This window comes from Culex pipiens, chromosome 1 (genome assembly GCF_016801865.2).
Source record: "Culex pipiens pallens isolate TS chromosome 1, TS_CPP_V2, whole genome shotgun sequence".
Lineage (NCBI taxonomy): Eukaryota > Metazoa > Arthropoda > Insecta > Diptera > Culicidae > Culex > Culex pipiens.
The window spans coordinates 101,470,806-101,494,760 of NC_068937.1; the positions used below are offsets into that span (position 1 = coordinate 101,470,806).

At 35.2% G+C, this 23,955-nt stretch overlaps 1 protein-coding gene across 2 annotated transcripts in view; it reads right to left on the minus strand.

Annotated features, from left to right (window-relative positions):
• LOC120425433 (band 4.1-like protein 5) overlaps window positions 1-18,908 on the minus strand; it is a 58,618-nt gene extending 39,710 nt beyond the window's left edge. Inside the window, exon 1 of one of the 2 annotated variants that reach the window (XM_039589963.1) lies at window positions 17,900-18,907. In XM_039589963.1, the coding sequence (XP_039445897.1) occupies window positions 17,900-18,058 (159 nt within the window). In that variant the 5' untranslated portion in view covers window positions 18,059-18,907. Of the gene's footprint in view, window positions 1-17,899 lie in introns of both variants that reach the window. The other variant, XM_039589964.2, reaches the window with a different exon arrangement.
• Window positions 18,909-23,955: the final 5,047 nt, after the last annotated feature.

Below are 23,955 nucleotides of genomic sequence, written 5' to 3' on the forward strand. Positions count from 1 at the left end.
GCGATTTTGAAATCAGATGCTTCAGTTTATGATTTTTTGAAAGTATTGTTTGAAATATGAGTGACAATCCATGTAAAACCAATGATTTTTTTGTAGACTGATAGATTTTATCAAATCTGAATTTTTCATAAAGTATAGGGAGCCCTCAGAAGGGGGACATTTACGGAAACATGTTTGATCAAAGTTCATGGTTACTGGATATGAAACGCTACATTTAGACAAAAACTTTTTGTATGTTTATTATCTAACCATGTTCTTTGTCATAAAGGTCATGTCTGTTACATAAACATTTGTTGCCTTTATTATATAATATGAAACGAGGCCTACAGACACGGGGACGCAACGAATTTCATCAGACGTTCTATCTCTGTAGCCTGCATGCACCAAAATGTTGGCGTCTAGACGTATATCGATCAGGTGACCAAGGCATATACACAGTAAAAAATTCTGTAAATTTTCAAGGTGTAATTATGGAAGGTTAAAAAGTACCTCTTTTATGTTGTTATTTTACCTCAATTTAAACTGAAAAAGTGACATTACACCAGAAAAGTGATGAAATAACACATTTTTTCTGTCATAAAAGATGTACCCCTTCCCAGATGTAATATTAACATGATTTGTTTTACTGTGTAGATTAGAGAAGGTATGGTGGGTTTTCCAGCTGCCTAAAAATAGTTAGCACGAAATGCGGATTGTATATGGAGATTTTTAGAAAAGTGATTTTTTTTTATTTTCCGGATTTATTTTCAGTAGGGTTGTTCAGCATGCCAAGCTGGATCGGGTTGGATTTTTTAGTAGCTAAAAACACTTATGTAACACTCATAAACCTGTTCAAATTGAAATTCTTTTTTTTTATTTGGATGAAAATTAATTCCAGAAGCACTTTGCTTTACAAAATAAGTCAAATAGTTTGAAACCTTTACAATAAGTCATTAGGGTGTAATATGGTTGTATGGAAAAAAAATAAAGTTGTTCAAATTTAGTGAGCACAGCAACAACTCCTCAAAGTTTGAAAACGATTGGTTAAGTCCTCACATTGCGCAAAGCGATTAAATTTTTCATATAGATTTGTATGGGGAAAACCTTTTTTTTTTTTTTGATTTTGATATTTAAAAAATCCACGTTTCACGCTATATTAAAACCGGATTCATATTCGGTAGCTCTGGAATGTGCTCTACAACATTCCCGGAGAGAGTATGGTGCTAACTTGCTACTATAAAAAGCGTGTTCAAAACTCGTCTAAAACGTGATTTTTGCTCGAAAATCACGTTTTAGACGAGTTTTGAGGACGCTGTATCTTCTTTCAGGAGCAAGTTAGCACCATACTCTCTTCGGAAAAGTTGTAGAGCACAATTTTTCATTGTTTGATAGGTTTTAGAGGACATCAAATGCCAACTTTTCAGAAATTTCCAGGTTGTGCAAAAAAATCTTTGACCGAGTTATGATTTTTTTAATCAATACTGTTTTTTTTTTCAAAAAATTGGTCGCAAACATTTTTCAACTTCATTTTTCAATGTAAAATCAAATTTGCAATCAAAATGTACTCTAGTGAAATTTTGATAAAGTGCACCGTTTTCAAGTTAAATCCATTTTAGGTGACTTTTTTGAAAATAGTCGCAGTTTTTCATTTTTTTAAATTAGTGCACATGTTTGCCCACTCTTGAAAAAAATATATTTTTGAAAATCTGAGAAAATTCTCTATATTTTGCCTTTTTGAACTTTCTTGATACGACCCATAGTTGCTGAGATATTGCCATGCAAAAGTTTAAAAACATGAAAATTTATGTTTTCCAAGTCCCACCCAAACAACCCACCATTTTCTAACGTCGATATCTCAGCAACGAATGATCCGATTTACAATGTCAAAATATGAAACATTCGTTATATTGTCTGATCTTTTCGAAAACGTATTTTCAATTTTTTTGAATCAAGACTAACATTTCAAAAGGGCCAAATATTCAATATTACGCCCTTTTAAAATGTTAGTCTTGATTTAAAAAAAATAAATTTTTTTTTTTGAAAAGATCGGAAAATTTCACGAATGTTTCATGTTTTAACATTGTAAATCAGACCATTAGTTGCTGAGATATCGACATTAGAAAATGGTGAGAATTAGAAAACATCAATTTTCCTGTTTTTAAACCTTTGCATGACAATATCTCATCAACTTAGGGTCGTATCAAGAAAGTTCAAAAAGGCAAAATATAGAGAATTTTCACAGCTTTTCAAACATATTTTTTCCAAAAGTGGGCTAACATGTGCACTAATTTAAAAAAATGAAAAACAGCGACTATTTTCAAAACGGTGCACTTTATCAAAATTTCACTAAAGTACTTTTTGATTGCAAATTTGATTTTACATCGAAAAATGAAGTTGAAAAATGTTTGCGACCAATATTTCGATTTTTTGAAAAAATCAGTATTGATTAAAAAAATCATAACTCGGCCAAAGATTTTTTGCACAACCTGGAAATTTCTGAAAAGTTGGCATTTGAGGTCCTTCTTAAACATATCAAAAAATGAGAAAAAATAAAAATAGTGTTTTTTTGCAAATCAAGTTTTAGTTACAAAAAGTTAAATAAAAAATCACCAAATTTTTTTTTACTGTGTATCATATTTTTTTAGGGTGGTCCATATCCATACCTACAACTTTGCTGAAGACACCAAATCGATCAAAAAATTCCTTCAAAAGATACAGATTTTTGAATTTTCATACATCATTTTTGTATGGACAGCTGCCAAATTTGTAAGGAAAATTATATGGACAAACTAATGATGCAAAATGGCTTCTTTGGGCATACCAAAGCACCAAAAAAGTTTCAGTCGGATTAAAAAATACAAAAAAAATCGAATGACCGAAATCTGAGAGAACTGCTCCAATCGTTCCCAAACTTTGGGGAGTTGTTTACTGCCGTTCTACGCATAATTGTCCCATGTCATTTTTGGACGATTTCGACTTTTTGACATTTTTAAGTTTAGTTTGAAGTATACTTTAAGAAAAACACATAAAATCTGATACTTTGTTCGGAAACTCATTGAAAACAACACCAAGTCTGTTTGTCCCATCGTTAAACTTCTACGCATAATTGTCCCACCAAGTATTTTCTTACACGAAATCATTAGTTTTATGAAGCATTATTTCTTGTTTACCTGTTGTATAGCAAGAGGATCACAAACAAGAGTGATAAACTGCTAACTGGGGCGACTAGGGACACTTAGGGCGAATAGGAACCCACGAGACAATTATGCGGAGAAACACAAAAATCGGTCGAAAAATTTCAATCGCGTTTTTCTCAGTTGCACTTTTATGAACATGGGACAATTATGCGTAGAACGGCAGTTTAGGACCCCAAAAGGCACTGAAAAATTGCTGTGCTGGAAAATCGATTTTGATATTACACCCTAATGACATAAGGATTCAATTTTAGCATGTCTTTAAACTAATATTTAAAAGACCTTTCTCTTCATTCAAAAAGTTTGTTCATCGCTAATTTTTTTTCAAAAGGTCTAATGTACATGGGTAATTCTCTACCAACTCACACGAAATCGGGAAAAGTTGCCCCGACCCCTCTTCGATTTGCGTGAAACTTTGTCCTAAGGGGTAACTTTTGTCCCTGATCACGAATCCGAGGTCCGTTTTTTGATATCTCGTGACGGAGGGGCGGTACGACCCCTTCCATTTTTGAACATGCGAAAAAAGAGGTGTTTTTCAACAATTTGCAGCCTGAAACGGTGATGAGATAGAAATTTGGTGTCAAAGGGACTTTTTTGTAAAATTAGACGCCCGATTTGATGGCGTACTCAGAATTCCGAAAAAACGTATTTTTCATCGAAAAAAACACTAAAAAAGTTTTAAAAATTCTCCCATTTTCCGTTACTCGACTGTAAAAAATTTTGGAACATGTCATTTTATGGGAAATTTAATGTACTTTTCGAATCTACATTGTCCCAGAAGGGTCATTTTTTCATTTAGAACAAAATTTTTCATTTTAAAATTTCGTGTTTTTTCTAACTTTGCAGGGTTATTTTTTAGAGTGTAACAATGTTCTACAAAGTTGTAGAGCAGACAATTACAAAAATTTTGATGTATAGACATAAGGGGTTTGCTTATAAACATCACGAGTTATCGCGATTTTACGAAAAAAAGTTTTGAAAAAGTTAATTTTTGCGTTTCTCTTTGTTTCGTCGTCCGTGTCTGTCGCGGGTGACCATGAATGGCCATGATCGATGACGACCAACTTTTTCAAAACTTTTTTTCGTAAAATCGCGATAACTCGTGATGGTTATAAGCAAACCCCTTATGTCTATATATCAAAATTTTTGCAATTGTCTGCTCTACAACTTTGTAGAACATTGTTACACTCTAAAAAATAACCCTGCAAAGTTAGAAAAAACACGAAATTTTAAAATGAAAAATTTTGTTCTAAATGAAAAAATGACCCTTCTGGGACAATGTAGATTCGAAAAGTACATTAAATTTCCCATAAAATGACATGTTCCAAAATTTTTTACAGTCGAGTAACGGAAAATGGGAGAATTTTTAAAACTTTTTTAGTGTTTTTTTCGATAAAAAATACGTTTATTCGGAATTCTGAGTACGCCATCAAATCGGGCGTCTAATTTTACACAAAAGTCCCTTTGACACCAAATTTCTATCTCATCACCGTTTCAGGCTGCAAATTATTGAAAAACACCTCTTTTTTCACATGTTCAAAAATGGAAGGGGTCGTACCGCCCCTCCGTCACGAGATATCAAAAAACGGACCTCGGATTCGTGATCAGGGACAAAAGTTACCCCTTAGGACAAAGTTTCACGCAAATCGAAGAGGGGTCGGGGCAACTGCTGTGTGAGTTGGCGGAGAATTACCCACATAGGAAACCCATGGTTGATTTGAAAAAGTAACCTAGAAATATTTTATTCATTTAAAACCAAGTAACCTTCTAGACGGGCTTCAATTTGCCAAATTAATTTTCTATACATTGTTTTGATGTTGATATGTTAAATATCATTCTAAAATCGACTTTGTTCAACCAAAGCCTGCTAAATTTTCAATGGTTTCACCAAGAATATATATTTTTAAAATGTAGAAAGTTTCAAAGTATAAGTACTCCAAATTGTTCACAAAATATCGCATTTTTCGAAAGTACTTAAATTTTCATAATTTTTCTATACGGATATAAATCGAAGCGAAATTTCTCTAGCTTTGTCAATTCATAACATTTTTTTTAAATACTCAATTTTTCATAAAATACTTAATTTTTTTTCGAAAAATTTAAATTTTCATAGTTTAAAATATGGGTATCCAACGAAGCGAAATTTTGTTTGCTTTTCCACTTTATTAGATTTTTTTCTGTTAAAAACTAAAATTTTCACAAAATACCGTTTTTTTTTTCGAAAATACTCAAATTTTCTAAATTTGCAATATCGGTATCAAACGATTCGAAATTTTGTTTGCTTTTTCAATTCATAAGAGTCTTTTTTTAAATACTAAATGTTTGCTTTTCCACTTTATTAAAGTTTTTTTTTGTTAAAAACAAAAATTTTCAGAAAATACCATTTTTTTCGAAAATTTAAAATTTTTTAAATTTACGATATGGTTATCAAACGAAGCGATTTTTTTTTGTTTTTCCACTTTATTAGAGAATTTTTCTGTTAAAAACTAAAATTTTCGAAATAAACCGTATGTTTTCGAAAATATCCATCCAATAAAGATACAAAATTTCGCTCCGTTGTATACCGGCGTACTCAAAATTTCGATAAAACGTATTTTTCATTGAAAAAAGGTTAATAATGGTTTTAAAATCGCTGCTATTTCCCGTTACTCAACTGCCAAAAATCGTGAGACATGTTATGTTAAGGGAAATTTGATTTAGTTTTCGAATCTAAAATAACCCAGAAGGGTAATTTTTTATTTAGAAGAAAATTTTTAATTTTGAAATTACGTGTTTTTTTGTAACTTTGCATGATTTATTTTTAAAGTAGTTCTACAAGTTCTACAAAGTTGTAGAGCAGACAAAAAAAAGATACATCAACTTTACGAGTTATCAGAATTTTACAAAAAAAAATGATTTGACCATTTTTCACCAGTTTTCGAATTGTTGACCCCTAAATCTCAATCGTGTGCTTTGGAAAGTATTTTTCTCAAAAAGTTCAGCAAATTTTGCATAAGAATGACTATTTGGACGATTGTTGTGGCTCGTGCACTGCTTGTATGTGGGGATTTTTCTAAAATAAAAATAAACAAACCAGATACTGCCGCTCATTATAACATCGTCTGGTGCTTGCGACCTTTTGAAAACTAACCCGAGAAATGAACTACTACAAATGTTGCTCGCAAATTCACTACCAAATTCGACTCTCGTACTTTAGCAAACCTTGCACACCGCATAACTTCTTGTTAAAACTTACAAACCAATAGTGTTACGTGATTCTTTCGGGCTGCTTACTGAGCAGGTATGCTCGCTCAACCCAAACCCAACTGTGCGGGCTGCGCTCGCATTGAAAACGTGTTGTCCACAGCATGACTTGGAGAAATGGTGCGCGGAGCTAATGTTTTCCACAAACCATTTCTTCGACGGCAGCAGCCCCGTTGGCGGCGGCGGCGACGACTCTCGTTATGAAGACTTTGTACTCGATGATGATCGTACTCGAGTATTCGACACCACCAGGGTTCAATTGGCTTAACCAACACAATACAAAACTGCCGACATCTCTCACCAGATGGCTAGCATTTGGCGTTTTGCTGGTCACTTATTGGCCGCGGGTCGGACTTAAGTCGGCTTACTTTGTATGGGGAAAATGCATAAAAAGAGGCACAGTAGAAACTGCATGTTAAAATTGTAAAAAAAAAACTTAACTTTTATTGTTGATAGTTGTCGTCGTGCCTTCCGAGCGACGCTGCGATGCAGTGGGGTCAAACATAACGTCTTTTCAAATCAATTTTGGTTATGTGAGATAAAACTACATTGATGGTATCGATTTTTATAGAGATTGTTGGTGTAAGATATTAAATCAGTTCAATACAACATTTAGATATGACGAAGCAAACATCTGCAAGTAGAATATGACTTAACTTTAGTGATAGATGATATTGAATTATAAGAGGTGGGAGGAATGATAAAGTGGTAAAAAGAAAGACGCAACCGAGCACGTAATAAATTAAATGTAATTAAATAATTCTATGAAACTCGTATTAATATAATAAAATATCAAATAATGTATAGGTTGGAAAAGGTAGAGTAGAGTAAGAATATAAACATATTGGATGGTTGAAATAAGCCAATTATCGGAGTTTATAAATATGTAGCAAAAAGTGTTGTATTTGAGCAGAATGTAGGAAAGGTAATTAGATGATGAGGAGGGTGGTAGTTTGTTGCAGGGGGGTATAAGGTAGAAAGAGTAGTAGATATTGTTTAAAAATAAGTATTGGGGATAGGTGAACTTTGATGGGTTTGAAAATTTTAATGGTGGAATAGTTTTGATAAAAAAATTTTAAGTTTTAAAAAAAAAAGTTATTTGTATTAAAATATATGGTGCTAAAATTGTTAATAAGGTTTTAATTTTTTTTTGAAGTGTGTGGAAATGATTTTTTAAATAATTGCTAAAAGAAATAGTTGAATGACTGAAGTTGTAGCATTAAAAAGTTGGTTATTGTAAAATTAATTATATTTGAAATAGGATGGTATTGATGTTGAGGGAGGGTGTTATTGTGTAAGGAATGTTTATTTTTTTGGGGTTGATTTATAGGGTAGATAGTTTTGAATTTGTGGATGGGGATAGATGAGTTTTGAGATTTGATGATTTTGGTGTGGTTGAGAGTAGGTTAGATTTTTTTTTTTAAAGTGTATGAGTTTTTGTTTTAGTTTTTGTTATATTGGTTAAATGGGTAGTATGTAGATTGGGGAGGTGTAAGTATAGAATAGGGGGGTATTGATAGTTGTATTATTTTTATAGTTGGGAGTGAGTGGATGATTGAGGTTTAAGAATGGGGGGTGAGGTTAGTTAGTATTTGATTAAATAGGTTGAATTTGTGGAAGAGGTGTTGGATAGGTGAGATTTGGTTAGTGTGTGGATTTGAGAGGTGTGATAGGTTTGGGTTTTACTAATGTTATTGGTGGGGGTTGGTTATTGATTAGTGGATTTGGGTTATAGTTGGGGGAGGATGTAGAGTTGTTGTGATTGGTTTTTAGAATTTGGTAGATGGTTGGTTATTTAATTGTGGAGAATTTGATTAAGTTTTGGGGTTTTTGGTGGTGTATTTATGTTATATGATTATGGATTTGGGGTTGGTTGGGTTGGTGGTTAGAGTGTTGTTGAAGTTGTTGTGGAGTTTGGAAGGGTTTATGAAGGGATTGGTTGATGTGTAATTTTTAGTGTATGTTATAGTTGTAGATGTGGTATTTGATTGGGGGAGGTGAGGAGAATGTTGGAAGTAAAGATTAGGGTGATATTTAAGGAAAGGTGTAGGGAGTGTTTGAGGGGTGTAGAGGAAGGTATAAATTGGTGGTTTAGGGTAGTTGGGTGTGGAAGGTGGTATTTAAGTTTTTTTGAAATTTGGGAAATGGGTGAGTAGAATTTTGGGAAGAATGGTGTGGTATTATGGTAAGGTGTAGTGTGGTTTGTGAATGTGGTTTGGGGATGATAAAAATTTTGTGGTTTGGGGTAATGGAAGGGTGGGAGGGTGTTATGATATTGTTTGTATTGTTGAGGGGGAGAGATTTGGGAAGAATTAGGTGGATATTGAAATGTAGGGTGTTGGTGGATGGATTGAATGTGTGTATAGTAAAATTTGTTGGGTTGGGTAAAGGGTGTGGAGGGGTATAGAGTTTTTTTTTTGAATTGGGAGTGATGGAGAATGTGGGGAAGAATAGGGGTGGGGATATGGAAAGGTGTGGGGGTTGTGGAGTGAGATGTGATTGGATATTAAAGTGGGGGGTGTGGTAAGAGATGGAAGGTTATGGAGGGTGTTTGTGAGTTGGAGTAAAATGTGAGAATGGGGGGATATGGAAAGTTGTAGGGGTGTTGAGTTGGATGTGGAGTAATATTAAATTTGTGGGTTTGGGGTATGGTATGGTTGGGATATTGGAGTATGGGAGGTAGGTATAGAGTATTTTAAAGAGGGGATTTTGTGAGGAGTGGGAAATATAGTTATTTGTTAATGGATTTGATTATTTTGTAGTTGGGGGGAATGTTGATTTGAGGAGGGGGGATTGGTGGTTATTAGGGTTTTTGGGGGGGGGATTTTTAGTAGTGTGTATAGTGGGAGGATTAGGGGGGTGTTTTGATGTTGGTTAATTGGGTATGGGGGGGAAAGATATAGTATGTGGTGAGAGAGGGTAGATTTTATGGGGGGGGGGTTTGTGTGGGGAGGTGGGGTGAGGTGTGTGGTTGGGGTAGGGAAGTGGGGTGTTTGGTTAAGGGGAGATATTGGGGTTTGGGTTATGGATTGTTTTGTTTTTGTGGAGGTTTTTAGGGAAAGATATGTTGTTGAAGATGTGTGTTTGAGTATTAGGAAATATTATGGATTGATGTGTTAGGGTGGGTTTTTAGGGTTGGGGTTGTTGTTGTTGGGGGGTGGGGGGGGGTGGGGGGAGGATGTATTGGTTAGTGTATGTATTTATTTATTTATTTATTTAGAATATGGGGAGGGGGGGGTATGGGAAATAATAGAATAATTTTTGAGGAATAATGATTTTTGTGTTTTTTTTTTTTTGTTTTATTTGGGTTTTTGTTTTTGTGTTGTTATTTTTTTGAGGTGGATGATTTGATTTTTTTTTTTATTTAGTGTGGTTTTAATTTAGGAGGGTTTTGGTTTTGTCTTGAGGATGATGAGATGAGTAAATTAGTAATTTATTGTTTTATTGTGTTTGTGGAGTGGGATTGTAAAGTGTTTTTTAGATAATTTGGGTTTGGGTTAATGTGATATTTTTGATGGTGAGTTTTTTGGGGGGTGTTGTTGTTTGGTGGGGGGATTTGGGTTTGGGGTTTTGGAAATGGGATAGGGTAGTTTTGAGTTGATTGGTAGGTTTTCGTATTATTAGTTGGGGTGTTTTGTTTGTGGATGATTTAAGGTGGTAAGTATTTTGTGGGGGGGTTGGGTGGGAGTTTGTGGAAGTGTTGGGTTGATTTTTGTGGTGGGGTGAATTATGGTTATTGATGAATTGATTATGGTATAGAGGGTTATTGTGTTGTATGTGATGGTGGGTTGGTAAATGGTGGGGTTTGGTTTGTAATTGGGGTTAATGGGGGATTGGGATTTATTTTGTGTGTGGGGATGTTTTATTAATGGGGGAATGGTTTGAGATTTGTATGGGAGTTTATGGGGGGGTTGGGGTAGGGGGGGTGTTTTAAGGGGGGGAAAGGATTTTAAGTTATTTGAATGGGGGAAGTGGGGGAATGAAAGTATATGAAGTGGGGTGTTGTTTATTGTATTGGGTTAAGTTGGGATGGGGGGATTTGTTGTGTGATTTTAAGTGATGAGGTATTGGAAGGAGGTTGGTGATTTGTGGTGTAGTAAGGATAGTGTGTGGATTTGGTGAAGAAAAGGGAGAGTTGAAAATTTGAGTTTATATGATGGGAAGTTGAAAATAATTGTAGAGGGATTGTGGGTAATGGTGGTGGTTTTGAGTGGTTTGTTTGGATTTTTGTTGGTGAGAATAGGTTTTATGATTGGTGGAGAGATGTATGTGGAGTTTGTTGTGTGTTTTTTTTAATGGTTTTATTGTTGGGTGTGTGAATATGGGGATGGTTGGTGTGATGAATGTTTTGGTATTGTTAAATTAATTGATGAATAGATTAAAAATATTATTTTATTTTTTAATGTATGTTTATAATTTTATTTTTTTGTTGTAAGAATGAAAGTGGATTTTTATTGGAGTTATTTTATTTGTAGGTAGTTTTGGATGGAGTTTTGGAGTTTATAGTAGGTTATTTATATATAAATTTAGTTTTTGAATAAGTGTTGGAGTGGGATTTTTGGGTGTTAAAAGTGAGATTGGGGTTGGGTTAGGTTGAGGGTTTTTTTTTTTAGGTTTTTGGGGGGTTTGGGGGGTTGGGTGGGAATGAATTATAAGGGGGATTAAATAAATTTTTTAGGGGGGATGAGGGGGGATGGGTTAGGATAGTGAGGTGTGGGGTGTGTGAGGGAGGGTAGGTAAGGGGTGGAAAATGATATGGAGTGATATAGAAGGAGAGTGGGAATAGTATGAGGGGGGGTTAGGAGTTTGGGGGGGGGGGAGAGATTTTTAAGATTGGTGTTTAGAGTTGAGGGGGGGAAATTTAAAGGAAAGAGTAATGTTTTGTTTTGTTGTTTTTTTGTGTGAGTAGTTTGTGTTAAAATAGGTTGATGGAGTGGGTTGGTTTTTTGTGTGTTGGATTGTTCACATTATAAGTGGAGGGGGTGATTAGTGGAGGATGTGTTTTGAAGTATTTGTTTTGTTGTGTTTATGGTGGTGGGTGGTTGTTTAGGTGTTGGGTGTGGAGGTGTTGGATAATTTTGTATTATTGTAAAGTTGGTGTGGGGTTATGTGAGGGTTTGAGGGATTAATGGATGGTTTGTTAGATGTGGGGGGGTTGTATGGGTTGTTTGTTTTTGAATTTGTGTTGTGTGTTTTGGGTTTGGTTTGATTTGGTGGAAAATTGATGTTTTTATTTTTGGTTTGGGGGTTGAAGGTGTAGTGTGGGGATTATTATGATATGTGGATGGGGGTTTAAGGGTGTTATGGTGGGTTTGATGGGTGGATGTTAGGTTTGGGTAAGTATGTGTGTTGTTGTGTGAATTTGATGGGGGTGGTGATTGTTGTTATTGGGGATATGTGTTATGTGATTTTTTTGGAGGTAGTATTGGGGTTTTGTGTATTGGGTGAGGAGTTTTTTTGTGTTTTGGTGGGGGGGATTGGGGGGTGGGGGTGGAGGAGGGGGAAGATTATGTTTTTGGATGGTATTGGTTGTTGATTTTAGGTTGTGGGTATTTAGATGAGTTGTGGGTTGGAGGTTGGATTTTAGGTTATGATGGGAGGAGGTATATTTTGGTTATTTTTTTTTGATTGAGGGTGTGTTTGAGGGTGAAGTTATAGTGGTTTTTAGTATATTTTTTGGAGGGTTTTTTTTTTAAGTTTTAGGGGGGGATAGGGAGAGATAGAGATAAGTCAAATTTTTAGAGGGTATTGTTAGGGTTTGTAAGATGTGAAAGTTGGTGGATGAGTATATTGAGTTGGATAGTATTATAAGATGGGGTTTGATATAGAATTTATGTAAGGAAAGGGTAGTTTTGTTATGGGGGGGTTTATTTATTTATTTTTGGGTTTTTGAGAGTATTTGTTTGATATTTTTTGATGAGGAGTGGTGGGGGGGAGGGGGGTTTGGGAATGAGGGGAGTTGGAGGTTTAGTATACTATTTTTTTAGAGGTTGATGATATGTTAGATATGTTAAAAGATTTTTTGGCGATGTTTATTTATAGTTAAGAATTTTATTATATTATAGGATTTGTTTATAAAAAGAATTGAATGTGTATAGTGTGATAAAATTGTTAAAATTTTTTGTAGATGTAAATATAGAAAAATTTATAGTATGGTGTAGGAGTTATGTGGTTGTAGTATAAGAAAGTATGAATTATAGATAGTTTTATAAGAATAAAATTATTTGGGGTTTGTAGGGTTAATTGATTTGAATAGGTGTAGGTGAAATGTGGATGGAGGTGAATTAAGAATTGTATAGAATTGATGAGAGAAATTATGGGGGTTTTGATATGGAGATGGTAGGGGTTAGTAAATATAAAATAGGGTGTGGGATAGAATTTTTTTTTTTGGGGAGAAAGGAGTTTTGAGCAGAAAGATGGGATAATTTCGATTGGAAGAGTGATTGGTGATGGGCATTGATCGAATATTCGCTTTGTTTCTTCTGAAGATGAAGAGCTAGAGACGAATGGTAAAACGTTTGAATGGTAGATTCAGGATGAATACGTAATGGTTGAATTGGTTTTATGAGGGTGGTGTATTGTTTAAGCTGAGTTATATAAACAAAAAGTTAGTATTTTTTATTTTATTAAATATCTTTTAATATTTGATTATGTATTAATGTGAAAAGAAAAAAAATAAAAAAATTTAGAAAAGAAAAGTAAGAAAGATAATTAAACAGATCCATAATAACTATGCAGGGTAAGTGGAGATTAAAGAGACAGAAAACACCACGAAAAATTGTAAAATTGTTAACAAATATCCAATATTTAGAAATAATTTTATAAATGACAATTTATTTATTATCAAAGACGGAGACGGAATAGAGAATTTTAATAAGAAAGTGAGTAGGTTTTGGGATTTGATGGATGATAGGTGTGATGAAGTGGATTGTGGTGGTGGAGTATGGTGTATGGAGGAAGGATTTGTTTAAAGATTTTGGAAGTTAAATTGGCAATAAATTATTTAGGTGGGGATTATTTAATAGTGTTTTTGTTTTTGGGTTTTTTGTTAATTGAAAGGTGTTGGTGAGTAGGTTTGAATTTGTGGTGAAGAGGTATATATTAAAAATATTTAAGTATATTTATTGATTATCACAATTGAAAATATGATTTAAATTATATATATGGAAGTGAATTATTTGAAGGTGTGGTGAATTTTGGAATAAAAATTGGTTTATTTTGTGGGGGTGGTGGATATAGAATATGTTGGTATAATAAAATATTAAGTATTTTAATTTATAAAAATGTATTTGAGGGTTAAGTGTATAATTTAAGGGATGTGGTAGTATAGAGTATTTTGAAACTTTATGTGATCGGATGTGATGAATAAGGTAGCGTTATTTGTGTAAATTTTAGAGATTTATGTTTAAATGCTTTATCAAACCTAGGAATGAAGTCAAATATGTAGACGGTTTATTTAATATAACTGTGATAATGATATGAAATATATATTAAATATAGTTATGTTGAAAAAATTAAGGGGATGTGAACTGCATAACTTTATTAGATGGTTAGTGTTGGCCATTTTAAAAGATTGGTATCATGGAAAGGTCTTTTGATTATGATAAAACAGGGTAAATATTGAGAAGAAACATCATTTCATCGATTGACTGTGATACGAGTAGATAAAGGTTTATTTTAAATTATGAAGATTTACTGGATAGGTGACGTTATGTGGTATGTTTGTGGAGATGTGGTTTTTTTTTGTTGTTTATTTAATAACGAAAGTGTAATTGGTGGAACAGTATGATTTGTATGATTGTTGAGGTGTGAAGATTTTTTATTGGGTGTGTTATATGTTTTGTGATGTATTGGTGGTTGTGGTGTATTGAGATTGTTGGTGGGTAGAGGGTTTAGTTTTGTTAGTAAGGTGAGTTTTTGGGAGTTAAGGTAGGTGGTTTTTATATTAATATAGTGTTTATATAGGTAGTTTAGAAATTAAGAGCGGGTATATGTTAGGGTTATTGAGTTTAGTATAAGATGATTGGTGTTGTGGTAGTAGTAAAATAAAGTGATTTTGATTTAGTAATTTAGGGTATAATGTAAATTGTAAGGATATTTATGGGGATATGTGGGGTGGAGTATGTTGAGTGTGTGGAGTGAGTTTATATTGTTTAGATGGTGAGTGGTGGTAGTGAGGGAATATTGTGTATTATAATTATTATATATGATAATTTATAGTAAGTTCCCAGCAAGTCCAAATATTGTAGATCTGATAGCCCTTTCTCTAGTTATAACCACTTGAGTAAAATTGAAGCCATTGCAATTGATTGATCCAGACAAAAGACAAAACCTTTATCAGGTATACAATTCGATGTTCTTTTTATTATAGTTTCACTTTCCTCACTCAGGAAAGGCTATAAAATCAGTCGAAAGATATTTTTTAAACACATCTGTAAGACCTAACTTCACGTTTGCATTTCGACTCAGAATCAAATTCTGAGCAATGGGGATGAGTCTAAAAAAATGTCTCAAATATCTCGGAAATTGCTAAAAGGATTCATATCGGATTTGTTCCATTTTATCCAATTGGGGGTCCCCTAAGTTCATATTGAAAATGATTGAGTTTGATAAATTACTTTAACAGTTATACAGAGAAAAAAAGATTTTAAAACAGTACTTGTTCGGTAACTGGGCTTAGAACGTAGCACAGTTACCGAATGCTGCTCGCTAATTGGGCTGATCGAAAAATGACGAAAAAAACATCGATGCACCAAGTTTTCTGAACAAAAAATAAACAAAAGAAACTCCAACATGTTTACAAAGACTAACGTTTAAATATCTTTTTAATATGACATCAAATTTCATGAAATCTTTAAAAAAAATCCACTGACCCATCGATCTTTTTGCTTTGTTATTGTTTTTGACGTTTGTTTGCTATTTACCTGGGCTACAACCCAGGGCTGGACTGTAGATGCAAAAAGGGTTGATTTCAAGAGTTTTCTCTTGATTTGCACATAACCTCAACAGTTCCAGCTCGGCTGACGTTAATCAAAACATTGACTTTCGACCCCTTACGGAAATATGGGGAAACTACCTTTACGAAGTTTTTATAAGATTTTTTGCATTCATTTAGACGCATTCAAATACAAACAAGAAGCTTTGCCGATTGATTTTGCGATGAAGAAACCAATAACTAAGGTGGTTTAAATAATAATAAAAATAAATTATTATTTTTTATGTTAGAAAATGGAGATTATTAAGAAATTTTTATTTTTTTCGTCGATTTCTCTTAAACTACACAATATATTTGCAAGCTTCAAAAAGCGTTTTGTAGATCTGAACAAAACCTACAAATTGCTTCTAAAAGATTGCAAAAATGTAGCGTCGTTCCAGAGAAACCGACAAATTAGAAAAACGTAACGCATCGCGTAAAAAGATGTTTTTTTTAATGTTATGATCTGCAGCGATGTAAATGGGTGATAGAAAAAAACTATCATTTGATGATTGACAGTCACTATGGCTTGAAAGATCTCTTCTCTATCTCGTGATTGCCAGCAAAAGCATTCTCTTATTATCACTTCTTCTCTTTTCCTCGTTCGCACAGACTCGCCGAAGATTCTTTTGTTTTCTCCGAAAACCGCGATGAAAGAACGCGAAAGGGTCAAGTCCCATTAAACTGAGTTGGCAAATTTTGTTTCGTGGCGGCTTTTGTGGCTACGCTCTGTTGATGAGGGGATGCGGGAATGTGTAAACATGGGATAGGTACCGACATTTCATTTTGCTGAGAATTTCGCGACGGAAAGAAGGGCAGTGAAAATTGGGTCATGAGCTTTCGGGCATGATAATTGGAGTCGCTGAGAATTGAAAGTTTGCTATTTTTATAGCCAGACTGAATGCAAATTTAGCAATACCGTATTCACATTGGGTTTCAAAGGAGCGGCCGTGGCTTACTGGTTACGGTGTTCGCTTTGTAAGCGAATGGTCCTGGGTTCGATTCCCATCTGCTCCCAACGAGAAATTTCAGGAAATATAAATCTTGAAACTCTGAACATGAACGAAAAATCAAAGTCGCTCGAGTCGGGGTTCGATCCCCCGTCCTTTGGATTGGTAAGCAAAAATGCTTACCACTAGGCCATCGCGACTTGGTGAGCTATTACTAGAATTAGGAATACTGTTGCTACCAACTATATACGCGCTGGGTCCTTGTCCATTTGACAAGGGTTCGGAAGTTCTAAATAACGTTTGAACCCGATTGGTGCAAACGTTCTTCAGGGCGGGGCTTGTCGATAAAGCTGAAGTACCTCGCGCTCGGCTAGCCAGCGTAGAAATGGGTCACCGAAGCTCGGCAGAGCTAACACCTTCCAAATGCCTATGCGAGTTATTTGCATGTATAGAATGTAGATCTAAAAATACATGGAAACAACTCAATTTGTAAGAAGCGGCCGCGTGGTCCCGTTTGGTTGGTTGCACACACACACACACCGTATTCACATTGGGTTTCAGAGCTTCAGGTACACAGCAACAATGGTTGAATTTTGGAATGTTGAAAATTTGTTAGGTTGAATATCACTTCTTTTTTTGAGTAATATTACCACAAAAAGTGAACTTGATGTTCCAGATTATCCAAGAACATTCTGTTGTTTTTGTTGGTGTACTAGGATATCCAAGAGCTCCCGGGAGTTACGACTGAAGTGTCTACCACCTTAACGAGCTCGTCGGTTTTCGAGCTCGTCGGTTTTCGACCCCAGATTACACGCAAAAAGATTCAGAGAAGTTAGTGACTAGTCTACTGGTAAAGTGGGGTATATCCTACGTCAAGGCCAGTGGTCTTCTACCTCGGAAGATATGCAGAGGGATTCAGTGAGATTCAGGAGCTAATCTACTGCTAGGGTGGGATGTTCTAAGTCATCTGTAGCCTCCCAGAGTTACGGTTACCTCGGGTCATGTGCAGTGATTGTCAACGAACTACACAGAAAAAAAGTTGAATTTTGGAGTAATTTTATTTTTAAAGTAATTTTACCTAAAAAATGTGTTAAGATGTGAACCTGATGAAAATTCATCAGAAACTGATGTAATATTACACTTTTTTTACACAAAATCTGTCACCATCTCCTGATGAATATTACCATCATTTCTTTTCTGTGTAGGCAATTAATCTGTTGGGATGTTCTGCGTTATCTATAGATTCCTGAGTTGAGATTTATGATTCAAACATCCTGGAAGCTCTCTAAATATGATCCTAGGTTGAAATATGACAACTTTAGCACATTGCACATTAACATTGAGTGCACTTTCTTGTCAGATGATAGAAATTTGAACATTTATCCAACGAGACCTGTCGAAAACACGATTTGAATGTTTTTTTTTTTTTAGTGCTCCAGAAGTTGACATCAAGGTGAAGTTGATAGGTTGATACGTAACGGAATTGCACCAACAAAATTAAATATGTAGTTTAACATAAATAATAACAAAGATAAAATCAAAACCTAGCCCAAACCTACCGTCAAATCCACCGGCAGGTCCGTGTTGTCCAGCAGAATCACCCGGCACGGCACCAGGTTTTTGTTGGTGGGTATCCGCTGTGACTTGATCTGACTGTCTGCCACGTCCGACCCGGGTCCCACGTTCCGGGTCTTGCGGCGACTCAGAAATCGCAGCATACTGGGGCAGCAGCAACTTAATCCAGAATTACAACCGACCAAAAAATACGCTTCCAACTCTCTTATCGCCCGTCGTGTGTTTCAATATTTGATTACGGCCCACACTCACACACACACTGATTTTCCTGTGGGCACTTTAGTCGACCCCGCCGAAGGTGGACGGACTAGCACTCGCACGTCAGACCTGGCCTGGCCCCGGCGCACTCTTCCCCTTAATTTGCCTTCGCCGGACCTTCGCCTTTTGCTCTTGCTTCTTTCTTGGACTTGATTCTCTCGGCTCAAACACGCACACCACACAAATACTCGACTCTTCTTTGCTGCTGCTTCTGCATTAGTTGCTTTGGCCAACTTCTTCTGGTGCTGTTGCTGCTGGCCACGGAGGAACAACCCAGCAAACAACTCTTTCTCCTTCTCCTCCTTTCAAGATTCTTGGACACCTTCTCGACACACAACGAAAACCCACGAAAACTCACACTCACACACTCGCCCAGAAGCTGGTTTTGCTTCGTCCTCTGCCTCCCCTGTCCCGTGCGGGACGGAACAACATTTCAGGGCCCCCTTTTTCCACCCGCCTGAGGCCGCTCTGGGGAAGTGTCCAGAAACACACACACGACACTTTCTACAAAAGCAAAACGCGCAAACCTGAAGAAGCGCAAAAACGCAGTTGGCGACCACGACAACAACGAACTTTTCGCAAACGTAATCCAATTAAAACTTTTGCTTGGCCAAACACCACAACTCAGGGTGGCTTAAGTGAGGTGGTCGGACACGAGAACACAAAAAAATAAAGGTAAAAAAAGGTGAACCGCGGACGGGTCTTGACCGATGGAAACGCGAATCTCAACTGAACGCAAAGAACTTGAATGAAAAGTTGACAAGCATCAAGCAAAGCTGACTGAGGGGAACCAGCTCTCGGATTGTTTGTCAAAGTTGAACCGGAGGGGTGATGCAAAGGAAATGCGATGTTTTCTCAAAGATTTGTCGGAGTTGAATGGTTTTGGCTTATTTTTACAGTTCCAGAGTTTTTTTTTTTAAAGGACCAATAATCTATTGTCTTTCATATGTTTATAGGACCTAATAAAAAAAAAAAACTTTAGAGTTTTGCCTTATCTATATATTTATATATATAAAAAATTCGACGGTTTTGTTCGAACGCGAATCAGTTCAATACTCGGTTCAATACGGAGCATCGGATCGAGGTATTGCGCGTATTCCCGAGAAAGACACGCGGCAAACTTGCCTCGGAACGACGCGCCGCTCTTTCGGCAAATGCGCGCTGTCAAATCCCATACATCCCGTTTTGTTTTTGTTGATCTCCTTCTTCGAATCGCCTGGCATTGTTGGCAGGTATGTTTTTAATTGCATCAAAAGTGCAGGAAATCGCTGGCAACAATGTCTACGGCACATTCCGAAATGCCGTGCGGCGTGTACCTTTGAAAGAAATGGACAATACAAGCCCAAGGAAGGTTTATACGCTAACTAATTGACACTTTGGCCCTAGCTTTGGCCACTCTGGAACCGATTCTGGAGCATCGGCAAATTGAATGGAGAAAGTTACGTAAAATCATATCTTGATCACAGGAGGCTGAATAAGCAAAAAATCAAAAAACGTCAGCAAACGAAAAAAGGCAGAACGAAGTTTGTCGGGTAAGGCTTGTTTTCACATAAAGCTCGTAGACCCACATATCGACTCAGAATCGAAAACTGAACAAATGTCTGTCCATCTGTGTGTATATGTGTGTTAAAAAAATTGTCTCCAGTATTCCCAGCACTGGCTGAGCCGATATAGGCCAAACCAGTCTCATTTGACTCGGTTTAGGGTCTCATAGATCGAGTTAAAAAAAAAAGTTTCCATAAATAATTAGTAAGTTATGTATACAAATGTGTTTTCGCATATATCCGGATGTTAGATAATAGCCGGAAATCATATCAAATATCATCATGTTATATACCGTTTGATAGGTGATTGTAACACCTTTCTAACGAGTCGAAACATTGAAGATCTGGCAACCCTGTCTCAAGTTATGACCATTAAGTGATATTTTTGTACTTTTTTGAAGCCGGATCTCTTTCAAATGTATGTAAACTATGTCCGGATCCATCATCCGACCTATCGTTTAATAGGTTAGGATGGTACAAATTTTATTTAAAGTTTTTGTCTCCCCCTTCTTTAAAGTTGGCCCGAAAAATCAGGATACGAAAAAACTTTTTTTTACAAAAAACTTCAAAATTTCAATGGAAATTGAACTGCAATCAGCTGAAATCAATTTAAAATGCTATCTCATGCGTTCAGAATCATTTTCAGCATGTTTGGGTTGATTTAAAAATGCTTTGAATTTTTGAAAATTTTCTGTTTTCTTCAAATCTTACATTTTTGACAACTTATTTATTTTCAGGGTCGGAGAATTTGGTGCAAAGTGTGCAATATGATTGCAAAACAACTCTGGAGTTTCTTTTTTTTTTTTGAGAAGGTCCAATAAACCAAATTTCCAGTTTTTGATACCGCCTTGAGTAAGGGGTAATAAAAAAAACCCAAAAAGCAAAAACTGAAAATTTGGTTTATTTGACCTTTTCAAAAAAAACTCTTGAACTGAACTAGTATAATATGCATTTTAAAACACTTTTTCCATGTAAATGCTAAAACTATGGCTTGTTATTTCAATATTTATATTTTTTTATTTTTTTTTTTAAATTACTTTACATAATACAATTCAAGGCCTTTGATTACTCATCCAATGTAGAGACCCAAAATAGGAAGAATAGTCAAAGCTAGATTTGACGTATCTAAACGAGCATTTGCCTTTATGCCCAGCAAAACTTGGCAGTGTTGGCAAGCTCAAAATATACGTCGACCCGGAAATAAATTTTATCAACATATCTAAGATCCGGCTTCAATAAGGTGAATAATTAACACTTAAGTTTTCATTACTTTTTATAGAGTTGTCAGATCTTCAATCTTTTGAGCTCATTGGAAAGGCCAAATACCTTTCTAAAAATATATAACAAGACGAATTTTCTCACAAAAACCCCCTTTTTACAGTCTTCCGAACTTAAGCCAAATTTGTACTTTTCTAAATTTCATAATATTAACTAGGGTCTTATGAGACCCCAAGACGAATCGAATGAGACCAAAACGTTCCAAATCGGTTCAGCCAATGGAACACCCGATTCGAGTGGTAGTTTGACAGTTCGCTCCAGAGCAATTCTCTACGAAATCGGTCTTTTTTCTTCAATTTTATTTTTTGTATTTTTTTATCCGACTGAAACTTTTTTGGTGCCTTCGGTATGCCCAAAGAAGCCATTTTGCATCATTAGTTTGTCCATATAATTTTCCATACAAATTTGGCAGCTGTCCATACAAAAATGATGTATGAAAATTCAAAAATCTGTATCTTTTGAAGGAATTTTTTGATCGATTTGGTGTCTTCGGCAAAGTTGTAGGTATGGATACGTGCTACACTGGAAAAAAAATAATACACGGTAAAAAAAATTTGATGATTTTTTTATTTAACTTTTTATCACTAAAACTTGATTTGCAAAAAAACACTATTTTTTATTTTTTTTATTTTTTGATATGTTTTAGAGGACATAAAATGCCAACTTTTCAGAAATTTCCAGGTTGTGCAAAAAATCATTGACCGAGTTATTAATTTTTTAATCAATACTGATTTTTTCAAAAAATTGAAATTTTGGTCGCAAAAATTTTTCAACTTCATTTTTCGATGTAAAATCCAATTTGCAATCAAAAAGTACTTTAGTGAAATTTTGATAAAGTGCACCGTTTTCGAGTTATAGCCATTTTTATGTAACTTTTTTCAAAATAGTCACAGTTTTTCATTTTTTTAAATTAGTGCACACCAGGCCAAACATTCAATATTACGCCCTTTTAAAATGTTAGTCTTGATTTGAAAATTTTGAAAATATTGTTTTCGAAAAGATCGGAAAATTTCACAAATGATTCATATTTTAACATTGAAAATCGGACCATTAGTTGCTGAGATATCGACATTGAAAAATGGTGGGCTGTTTGGGTGAGACTTAAAAAACATCAATTTTCCTGTTTTAAAACCTGCAAATTGCAATATCTCAGCAACTAAAGGTCGTATCAACAAAGTCCGAAGAAGCAAAATATAGAGAATTTTCTCAGCTTTTCAAAAATATTTTTTTCAAAACTGGGCAAACGTGTGCACTAATTTAAAAAAATGAAAAACTGCGACTATTTTGAAAAAAGTTACATAAAAATGGCTATAACTCGAAAACGGTGCACTTTATCAAAATTTCACTAAAGTACTTTTTGATTGCAAATTGGATTTTACATCGAAAAATGAAGTTGAAAAATTTTTGCGACCAAAATTTCGATGATTTTGAAAAAATCAGTATTGATTAAAAAATTTATAACTCGGTCAATGATTTTTTGCACAACCTGGAAATTTCTGAAAAGTTGGCATTTTATGTCCTCTAAAACATATCAAAAAATAAAAAAAATAAAAAATAGTGTTTTTTGCAAATCAAGTTTTAGTGATAAAAAATTAAATAAAAAAATCACCAATTTTTTTTTACCGTGTATTATTTTTTTTCAGTGTAGTCCGTATCCATACCTACAACTTTGCCGAAGACACCAAATCGATCAAAAAAATCCTTCAAAAGATACAGATTTTTGAATTTTCATACATCATTTTTGTATGGACAGCTGCCAAATTTGTATGGAAAATTATATGGACAAACTAATGATGGAAAATGGCTTCTTTGGGCATACCGAAGGCACCAAAAAAGTTTCAGTCGGATTAAAAAATACAAAAAAAATCGAATGACCGAAATCCTAGAGAACTGCTCTCCATAAGAAATACATTGCTTACTACCAATCGTGTCGGTTACTCCATTCGGAGATAATCGAGTGCATTTTTTCGGTGCACAGACTAACAGACATGTCGTCATTTATACAAGTCCCCAGGATGTATACTAGGGTGACAATAGGGTCCTAAAGCCCTATATCAATGTATATGTACAACGGTAAGCAACACGATTAAAAACCATTTCTGATCACTTTTTTTTTAATTTTAAAACGACGAAACGAAAACGAAGTTGACTTTATAGCTGTCGGCCACCATTGCTAGTACCAACCACTAGTGTCTTCCTTTTTTTTATCTACAAGGACTTCGCCGCCCTGGGCTCCTGAGTGTATGAAAGTATGGCACGGAGCGACGGCGCCGAATACCCATATTTACACAAAGAATTTTAGAGCGCCCACCGCAGGATTCGAACCAGCGACCTCTGAATTGTGAGTCCAGTGCGCGGTCCGATTGATCCACACGGGTGGGACCATTTTTAAAAATTTTAAAACAAAAAAAATTAAAAGACATTTTTTTATGGATCAACTATGGTCCCCTTGGAACGAGCTGTCAAGTAGAACCTTTTCTGTCAAGAAGGGCCATGAAGTAATTTTTTTAAATGATTTAAAAATCCATTTTAAACGCTTTGCTATTGAAAAAGGGTCAGTGTACTCAGAAAAATAAGCTTTATCGTTGTGAACAATGATATCTCAAATTTAAGCTTCATTTTAGGACCCAATTAAAAAAATCGACATCAGGGATACTCTATGGCTCGATTCTTTAAGCAAAAATAAGTAACTGTGCCAATTTTGAGCCAAATCGGTTTAGGGTTTAAGGGTCACTTTTAATCGTTGAAGTTTATATGGGGCAGCGCATCTCTTGAGATTTTACAAAATTTAAAAAAAATCTTGTCACTCTTGTGTACAACCTTCGAACCGATCGGCATTCGCGTGTTTTGGCGTTTCATACAAGTGTCGTTACAAAGTGTGTACAAAGTACACATATGCGACTGCCGGAGGGTTAAATTTTCACATTTAATCAACTCCGACATTTCGCATCTGTCGGACT